Source organism: Fulmarus glacialis, unplaced genomic scaffold (genome assembly GCF_000690835.1).
Source record: "Fulmarus glacialis isolate BGI_N327 unplaced genomic scaffold, ASM69083v1 scaffold6038, whole genome shotgun sequence".
Lineage (NCBI taxonomy): Eukaryota > Metazoa > Chordata > Aves > Procellariiformes > Procellariidae > Fulmarus > Fulmarus glacialis.
The window spans coordinates 55,515-64,942 of NW_009227515.1; the positions used below are offsets into that span (position 1 = coordinate 55,515).

At 56.6% G+C, this 9,428-nt stretch overlaps 2 protein-coding genes across 2 annotated transcripts in view; one reads left to right on the forward strand and one right to left on the reverse strand.

The window, feature by feature from the left end:
* POMC (proopiomelanocortin) overlaps window positions 1-3,765 on the reverse strand; it is a 17,118-nt gene extending 13,353 nt beyond the window's left edge. Inside the window, exon 1 of the mRNA XM_009583159.1 lies at window positions 3,658-3,765. Coding sequence (XP_009581454.1) covers window positions 3,658-3,765 — 108 coding nt within the window. The remainder of the gene's footprint in view (window positions 1-3,657) is intronic.
* The window catches only part of LOC104080684 (fibrinogen-like protein 1), a 12,859-nt gene continuing 7,194 nt past the window's right edge, over window positions 3,764-9,428 (forward strand). The window contains exon 1 of the mRNA XM_009583161.1: window positions 3,764-4,051. Within this exon, the coding sequence (XP_009581456.1) occupies window positions 3,764-4,051 (288 nt within the window). The remainder of the gene's footprint in view (window positions 4,052-9,428) is intronic.

A 9,428-nucleotide genomic window follows, 5' to 3' on the forward strand; every position in this document is an offset into this window, starting at 1 on the left:
GTGGGGAGCCGCCAGCGAGGACCATTTTCACATCTCCCTTTGTGAAGGAGCAGCCTTGAGCGAAACGCCACTCGAGGGGCATTGAACGAAATGTACGTTCGCCTCTTCCGTGTGGCACTCGGTGCCCGTCTCCGCCTCTGACGCTAATGATCCGGACGAGGGTTGGGTTTTTTTTTTTCCCCAAGAATAATGAGGAAAAGCAAATGAAAGGGAAAGGGGCTGGAGGAGGAGAGGTCAGATCCATTTAGGAGCCCAAACATTTACGGGGAGAGTGCCTCCTGAGTGGCTGCACAAAGGGCCTGGCTGTACCCGGCTCCGTCCCTCCTCCACCGCCTCTCCCCCGCCACCTCCAGCCATGAAAAGGGGGAACCAGAACTGTAGGGCCTCCGTTGAAAAATGAGGATAATGGATTTAATTCTAGACAAGCACGTTAAATGTCTATCCACAATAAAGGAAAGCTGGTCTTTAGCTAAACACTCTGGAGGAGCTCTTGGCTGGGATTCAAGAGCAAGATGTTCCCCTTGGTCCCTGCCCCGATCCCCCCCCATTCCACCCCAAAAAGAGCCGGCTATGGGGTGCAATTAGTCTTATAGCCACGTTGGTGTCTACCATCGCATCCTTTTTCTCTCTGCTCGCCATGGGGTGGCTCAGGACAAGCCTGGAGGGTAAAAGTCTATGCCTGGCCAGAGGGAAAACTCTTGCAGTGGTGCAGTGGGGTTTGCTGGTGCAGTGGTGGGATCCAGCCCAAAGAGAAGTGTCAGCACCAAAAGGTCTTCACGTCCCTCAAGTCCAGATGGACCACCACTCCTCCCTTCCCTGCAACGACCTTTTGCTGGCTCCCCCCTGCCCCCAGCCCCATTTTCCCATCCTCTGCCCATGGTGTTCCTTCACACAGCACTTCTCTTGGTGTCCCTCAGAGCTTTGCAGGATGATCTCAGGGTCCCTCTCCCTGCTGTGCTCCTGCTTTACCCAGGCTGGCTGTCTGCTGGGCTGGCACAGCTCCGGCCAGCTCCAGGGAGGATGCTTCAGCCTTATTTTTCTCTCCCACAAGTGGTCTGTTGAAGCAAAGTGCAGCCATGCTTGAAAAAGAGCAGAGGGTGGCTTGGCTGGAAGCAGCACGTGTAAGAGCTGTGATTTACAGAGCAATCCGAGTTCCTGTCCCAGCAAGATGATCTGCTCCCTGCCTGGGCTGGTTGCTCTCCGTTCGTTAGCGTGCATGAGCTTGAGACAGCCTCTGCTTGCACAGGGGACTTGCTGCTGGCGTCCTTTCTTCTCCGAGCCAAAAAAGTGGTGTGGTGGGTGGGGTCTTTTGGGGGGGGAGCCACTCTGGGTGGTGGATACAGAGGCCGGGCTGTGCCGGAGATGCAGAAATCAGCCCAGGGACGCAGCACCGCGTCCTGAGCTGGCAGGACTCAGAGGCAGCGCATCCCCCTGCTCTGCCCTGACCAACTCCCCACAGAGACAAAGAAAACAAATAAAAACCCTTTCCCTAACATTTTTACAAGCCGAAAGCAAAGCTGAGAGCCGGTTGTGGGCTGGTGAGCTGCCTGGGCTTTTAGTTTTTCTGCCTAATCCTAGAGTTAAACTCAGATTTCATCCTTCCCAGAGGAAGAAAGACTGGATCCGCAGGGCTGGATCCAACTGCGGGGAAGTCAGGGCGGGACATGGCCCCACCATGGCATGGAGGGTCGGGATGCTCGGGTGTCATGCAAGCTGCGTCCTCTCCTTATCTCATGCAGACCCACAGCCTTGCTGGGGGCCACCGGTGGTGCAGAAGAGTCCTGTCCATGGAGGTGACAGGTCCTCCAAAGGACAGCCACGTGGCCATCTGGGATAGCTGCTGGAGGACCGGTGAGGTTCAGTGCCTCTCCAAACCACCCGAGCAGACGTTTGCTAATGAAGCTCCCCTTCTCCAGGCAGTTCCTCTGTTTTTGGAGGCCACCTGAGCTGGTTTGAGTATCTCCTTTGTGGGAATCGATCTGGGAACATCATCTGGAAACTCTTTACATTAAGGGAAGAAAACCAAACAGCCAGCACTTTTGTCCAATACAGAAATCTCTGGTTTCAGCTCGCATTCCCACGGCTGAATGATTAAAATATTTAATTAAGCAAGCCTGTTGACATTACTCCCTTGCAAAAGCAAAGAGGAAGCCCTGGGCTGGCGAATAAAATAAGTGATGGCTGTTCCCTGCCCCGAGCCCCTGTCCCTGGCCAGCCTGGGAAGCTCTCCCCGCAAAATTGCTGGGATAGGGCAGGTCTCTGCCCTCTCCCCAAAACACATCCCCCGGGTGGGACAGGGGGTTTCTAGGCGAGAGGAAGCCGTGCCCTCCTGCCAAGGCACCAGCTTAATCCTCCATACGCTGATAAGGTCACGCTGGGATCTGCGCTCCTCCCTCCCGTGCATCGTCTGAGACCGGCGGCTCTCTTGGCCCTATTTATAGTGCGGTGATAGGATCAGGGGGAATAAGCGTTTAGTGTCCCCTAAATCACACCCTGCTCCCCATGGCCGGTCGGTGCTCGCTGCTCTCTGCTCTTGCTGCCGGAGAGCCTGGCCAGGACTTTTGAAGGTATGTTGGGAGCTGGGGTGCTGCTTGCTGGGAGCTGGGGTGGTGGTGGGCAGCTGTGGCATCCCTCCCAGTTCCTCCTCCTCACTGGAGTGGGATGGGGGTGGCTTTTGGCTGGGAGAAACCTCGAGAGCATGATGCCGTGGTGGGGACCCCCGACATCAGGCAGGGATCGGAGGGCAGCTCTGACTGCAAGGGGAGCCCAATTTCTCTGGATTAAAGGGACCAAATAATATTTGTCTCACCTGGATGGTGGCCAGGCCACCATCCCTCCATCCCCCCTTGGACCTCAGCCTGAGTGGGACAATCAGCCAGGGTCCATCCAGACTGCCCCTGGGTTGGTGGTCTAACCCTGCCCAAGGACGGCATGGTGGTCTGGGCTCCCCCTGTAGATGGCCACCATTCACTTGATAACTCCATTTATAGTTACATCTGTCAAGAAAAAGTCATACGCAGAGACATGGGGAGAGCCCCAAATCTGTGCCCTGTGTCCCTGGGCCGTGGAGATGGCTGGAGCGGGCCAGGGAAGGTGGGGGGACCTGTCAGTTTGCTGCAGGTGGGCAGCATGGTGGGGAGGGTTGGTTGCTCATCCTTCCTCTCCATCACCTGTCTCCTTGCTCTGGTTCCCATTTCAGGGAGCGACGGTGTAGCGGGATGCCCCGTCCGGGGGAGCCAGCTCCTTCCCGTGCGTGGTCCTGTGTGGGCGGAAAGCCCTGCCCGAGGGGCTGACGACCCCCAGCCAGACCTCAACACCCTCCAAGCCAACCAACAGCTCTGCAGGAAGGGAAACGCAGCCTACAAAGCCGGCAGAGCCTGGCCAGGAGAGCGGGAGATCTCCCACCGGAGCTGGTCCCAGCTTGGTGGCCACGGGGTGACACCAGGAAGGATGCTCTATGGGGACAGGCGAGTCCCTTGCCTGCAGTGACCCCCTTGGCAGGAGCTCTGGCATCCCAGCTCTGTTCCCATATAGCTGCAACCTCACCCGCTAGCTCTCGGGAGAAGACCTGGTGTTATGCCCTGGGGACTGCCACCTTTCTCCCCGAGGGTGTTTGATGATGAGACACGTGGGGTCACCCCCGAGGACCATCCTCACCTGCCTGATGGAGGTCTGCCCCGGCACCGGCTCTACCAGGGCGGGTTTGCTATCCCTCATCCTCGTGGCCACGCTGAGCAGCCCCTCGCTGCAGAAATCCCTGCCCATGGCGTACAGGGGCCACGAGGGTCCCCAGGGGGGCACGGGCCTGATCCAGTGCGGGGAGTACAGCAACCAGGTTCTGCCCAACGGCCGCTGTAAGATCGTGGCCACGCTGCCACAGGGGGACGAGCAGCGGTGCCCGGACATGTTTCGTTGCACCGATGAAGTGTCCTACTGGCTCCATGAGAATGAGGAGCGTAAGCAGCAGGTCCTGGAGCTGAGGGAGCTGATTTCAGAGCTACAGGAGGAGCTGAGGAACCACCGGCACCGCATCAAAGTCCTCGAGCTCCAGGTAAGAGGACTGCCCTTCGCAGACCCCCTCCGCGTGGGTGCCCACGGTCCCTCCCCGTGGTGCCTTCCAGCTCCTAGCAGTTGCAGGGGGAGGAGACCCGATGAAGCATATGGTGTTTTCCTGACCACAGGCTGGGATATCCATTAAACCCCAGCTGCTCCTACTGTGATGGCTCAGGAGTCTTCCAGGGCTGATCTTTCTTAACATTAACCACAAACCCTTTGGTGTTTTATCTACGCTATCTCCTCCACCTTTGAGCCTGCCTAGGAGAGGTTGGGGTTGCTGATCCATCCCATTGCCCATAACGGGATCCCAGACTAGACCTGGAGTTTTGGGTGGCTGGTGAAGGACCACATCTCTGATGGCCACGGCTGAGCAGGAGAAGCCCTGACCTCCAGCCCACGGCACCCTTCCTGCGGTCTCCTTTCTGGTGCCCATCCCACCCCGGCCTCATTCACCAGCCCCGCAGCCTGAAGCTTCATGCTAATATATTTTTTCCAACCTTGTTCGGCACCTCTGAAGCTCTCAGATGTTTGGCACTGCCCCATGGTTTTGCCCGGCAAACACGCAGCTTGGCTGCCGGTAGTGGCAAGCAGCAGCTTGCACAGGGTTGTAGCCAGGAACAGGGAGGGAGCAGGGTGTGTTTTTGCCGGCCGTAGGAGTTCTTTCCCAGCTAAGATGTCTCACTGGGCTGTTGATGAGATGTGCAGAAGAACCAGCAGCAACGTACTGGTGTCAGCTGGAAGAGCCCTGAGACTGCCGGGTGAATAGCACCCTTGTCTTTGCTCTTGGAGGAGATGAGGTCTGGTACGGTCTGGCTCTGGGGCTGATTTATTCTCTGTTTGGCTTCCTTTCATCCTCCCCCTTGGGCTCCCGGTTTGGAAAGCCTTCTTCGAGCAGCCCCGCGGGGAGAGTGAGGCCGTGCCGGAGGCTGCAGGGCTGTCTGAGCTCTGCGATGGCCATGCTGTTGGGTGGGTGTCTGTCTGTCCTGTTGGGTGGGTGTCTGTCCCGTTGGGTGGGTGTCTCCGAGATGTTCCTGGTGCGACGGAGGAAGGGAGGGGGGCACGTGAGTCAGGGTGGGTGCTCGTGCTCAGGCAGACCCACTCAGTGCCCCCCACCCCGGGTCCCTCCTCCCGTGTTGGCCCCTGTCCCCCATTCTGCCTTCTCACCTGCTTTCCACTGCTCCTTTCCTTGCACTTGCGCTGGGACAAGCTGGTGCAATAGCAGTCTCCCGACTTCCCACATTCATGCCCTGGTGACATTTTGTCCCTTAGGACCCTTTAATCTGTCCTTCCCCAATTCCAGCTCCCGGCGCTGGCCCCAAAACACGCTTCTGTGCTACCTGGAGCTGCAGCTCTTCCCCTGACCTCTCCAGCCCAGAGCCAAGGAGGGAGATGGATAGTAATGCACTAAATATTTCCCCTGCCGTCTTCATGCTCTTAATCCATTCTTCATTTCCAAATGACCCATCTAAAGGCAAGGTGTTTGGTCGATGGCAGTTGTGCAGGGTCTCCAGAGTCAGAGGGAAGAGGGAGGAGAACCCACCTGGTTGCCTGGTGGTGGCTATAGAGGGACCTGGCCTCGAACAGGACACTTGGTGTTCAGGCGAGGGAATTCGATGTGGAGCACAGGCTCTCAGTCCATCTAATACCCATGCCCAGATCCTGCACCTTCTTACCCTTCATGCCGGTCTCCTCCTGGTCCAGATCGAAGTTTGCTAGCGAGTTACATACGCACAATTAAATTCCCTGGGGAAATACAAACACTCCCAAGTCTTTCCAGCTGCTGGTGTTTAGACCCCTCATACATGCACATGCACATGCACGTGCACATACACATATACATGCATATGCATATATACATGCACACGCACATGCACGCATACACATGCATATGCACAGACACGTATACATGTATATGCACATACACACGCACGTGCCTGTGCACGTGCACGTACACCCTGACCTAGACCTGTGAGCCCCACGGCCCCCGTCCCCCCTCTTGCAGGCACTTAGTCCCTGCAGCACTCACACGTAGGAGAGAGTGAGATTACGCTGAAAAACATGAGCTAAGGAAAGGACCGCGCGAGAGGAGAAGACGGGCTGCAGTCATCAGGCTCGGTCGGACAAGGGCACTGGCTGGCAGCTGGTTTAAGCATGTCCAGCCCCTTTTTAACCCCCCATCTCTCTGTTTTTCTGCATTCATTCCCTACCCCATCCACCATGACCCTCCCTCCTTTCCCCACCTTTAGCCTGTCCCCCGAAAATCCCATAAGTCTCGCAGAGTCCCGCAAGCTCATAATACTCCTGATAATTGTGTTTCCCCCTTCCTACCTGCTGCAGGGCTCAGGTGGACCCTATCCAAGGCCATGCCCCAGCAGGTCCATCGGCAGTGGCTGAAGCCTCTGCTCTCCCTTATTGTCTCCCTTATCACCCGCCTGGTAATTTCTACGTCTTTTTTTTAGTTTATTTTCCCTTTCCCTGCTATTTTCTGGGGTTTTTTTTTGTACTGAATCATCCTTAGACAGAGAGCGGATGCTCTCACATCATACCCTGGCACTCCAGCCTGTGCCTGGCAGCTGGGGAGAAACTGGTGGACAGGGATGCTTCTGGAGCAGCACCAAAGGGTGGGATCGCTCTTGCCCACCTCCCATGTCTGCCATGCAAGGGTCTCTGTGGGACTCAGCCGATCTTGTAGAGATCTGAGCAGTGAATGCAGACACGGATGCTGCAAGGACCTCTTGGATGTCTTCTGGAGGATGGGATGAGTTGGGAGAGCTTGTTTCTCCTCAACGGGAGCCCAGGTGAGCAGCTCTGAAGGAGTCGTATCTGCTGTGGGGTGCTGCTGGGCTCCTCGCCCTACAAGGAGACCAGAGGGACACAGGGTGCACCCAGGTGTCCTGGAGCAGCCAGGTCCCAGGTCCTACCTAGATGTCTCTAAGCGGTTCATACCTGGGGGACAGTGCCAGCAACATCCCTGCCACCAAGATACTGCCGCACTCAGAAAGGGGACATCCTCTGAGATCTTTTGAGATCATTTGTAGAGAGTTTCAGACCTTGACTGGAAAAGGCCCTGAGCAACCAGGTCCAGCTTGGAAATTGGCCCTGCTTTCTGCAGGAGGGTGGGCTGGAGACCTCCAGCCATTTCTTCCAACCTCAGGTTTTTTTCCATGAGTCTAAAAAAAATAACAGGATGGGAGGCCTGGAAGAAGGAAGAAAAAATCTGGAGAGTTTAGCCGATGGCAATAAGTGTGTCCTGTCACCCTCCAAGCAGGAGGAGGAGAAAAGCAAGAAGCAAAGCTGAGGGGAGCTATAGCTGAACGGAGGAAACCCGAGGCAGCAACGGCTGCCGAGCAGCTCCGCCCCGACTCTCCTGTAAGAAGTTTTCCCGCTGCGTTGGTCAGACCACTTCCCAACGCCTGTGCCCAGCCTGGGAAGCTGCTTTCCTCCTGCATCCCCTCACGTCTCCCGGGAATCGTCCTGCCGAATTCCCGGCTGTGTCAGCCGGGGTAGGTCTCCTCCACCTCCGTTCCTCCCACCGAGGAGCTGTTGCTCCCTTAATCCGTCTTCATAAATCAGCCTCCGGCTGCTGCTGGTTGGTCTCCCTGGGGTTTGCCGTCAGTTATTTCTCCAGGAGCTCAGCGTGGGCTTGTCTGTCCAAGCGGAGACGTCTCTCTGAGCTCAGCATCCCTTTCTGAGCTGAGTGAGAGCAACAGGCTCTTCCAGGTCACAGCTCCTCTCGGGCTAACGGGGACAGGCAAATTGGGTCAGATGAGTTCACCCCATCTATGTCCTTTCTTCCCTCCCCACCTCCCTCCTTCCAGCATGATTTAGGGAGCCAAAGGAACCCCCTTGCCCAGCCCTCCCCGTGCATTTCCAATCCTATTGCATTTGCACGGCTGGGTAATGCACAGAGCAGGACCCCGCTGTGCAAAAACACAGCCCCGATCCCACCGGAGCCGAGGGATGCGGTGAAGGGAGCAGCATCGGGGCACCGTCGCGGTGGTCCGGCTGTGCCGTTTTTAATCAGCAGCAGGAAAAAAAAGGTATCAACTGTGGAGGAGGGGACTGTCTGGGAGAAAGCATCATGGGTTTACTCGGAGAGCTGATGCGTGGGTGAAGGGAGCTGGAAGAAGCCTGTATCAGTCACAGCTCACAGAGCGGGTGGGGGGGGACGGCTGATTTATGGTCGAGCCGGAGACATTGCAGTCCTGAGAAGGAAAGCACTCTGTCGTTGCACACCGTAATTCCCACTCTGCTGCCCCTGTCTGTCTGGCTGCTCTGGATTTTGGGATACAGGCAGGCTTGGTGAGCTTTTAGCAGGGCCGTGCAGGCAACGCTCAAGCAGCATTGGGAAGGATATTGTAGAGCTGCCTTTAGTTTTTGGTACAGTAAACCAGCAGTGGTGATGCCATCTCCTGGGAACAGCAAACTGAGACGTGTCCTGGCAGGAATGGGGATCAAGGTGCGAGCTGGATCCTGGGAGTAGCTGGAAGGGAAGAAAACACACTCTGGGCATGCAAACCCCTTCCAGCTGAAGGAAATCCCCAACCCTCAGCAGCAGCACTGCAGTTTTGCAGGTAGTGATGAGTCAAGTGCCAGATCTCTCTGTCCCCAGGGATATTTAAGAAGCTGCGAGCTTGCACGAACACCTAAAAATCCAGATTTGCCCCTGATGCTGGGGACAGGGAGGTGAGAAAATAAACTCATTTATTTTCAGGGGCTTGGGGGGGCTTGGGAGCCCGAGGCAGTGACGGCGAGCGGGTGATGGAGGAAGAGATGTCCCCATCAGGGGACAGGGAAAGGCAGTGCTGGTGGAGAACAAGCATCCCTCCACCGCGGATGGGGGTATGGGATTGCCGGGCCCCCGGGGGGGTATTGGGGAGCACGGGGTAGAGCTGTTGCATTGCCCAGGGGAGGGAGGGGGGGGCTCCCAGGCTGCTGTGGGATTTTGGAGGTGCTGTTTAAAGTCTGCTCTGCCATCTAATGGACAGGGAGCACCGAACAGGAGAGGCGAGCGTGTCTGCAGTGACTGCATCTGGGGCATGTTCGGTGCGTGCTGATGGGGCAGCCAGCTTGCACATACATTTTACATAGGATCAGAGACTGGTTGCCCTAAAAACAAGCAGTAAAAGGGTCGTGAAAGGAGCTGGGGTCCTGTATCGCACCCACTCCTTGCATAGCATGGATGCGGTCATTGCTGTTTGCAGGACACCAGCCGTTGCCCAAAGAGCAGGAGGTGGCTCGCCATGCAAGGTGTCGATGAGCTGTGGAGCTCCTTATAATGTTATAAAAACATGACAGGGTTCAAGGGGAGATTGGACAGCTTTTTGGAAGGAAACTCCAACCGTGGTTGCTAAATACGTAGAGGCCACATC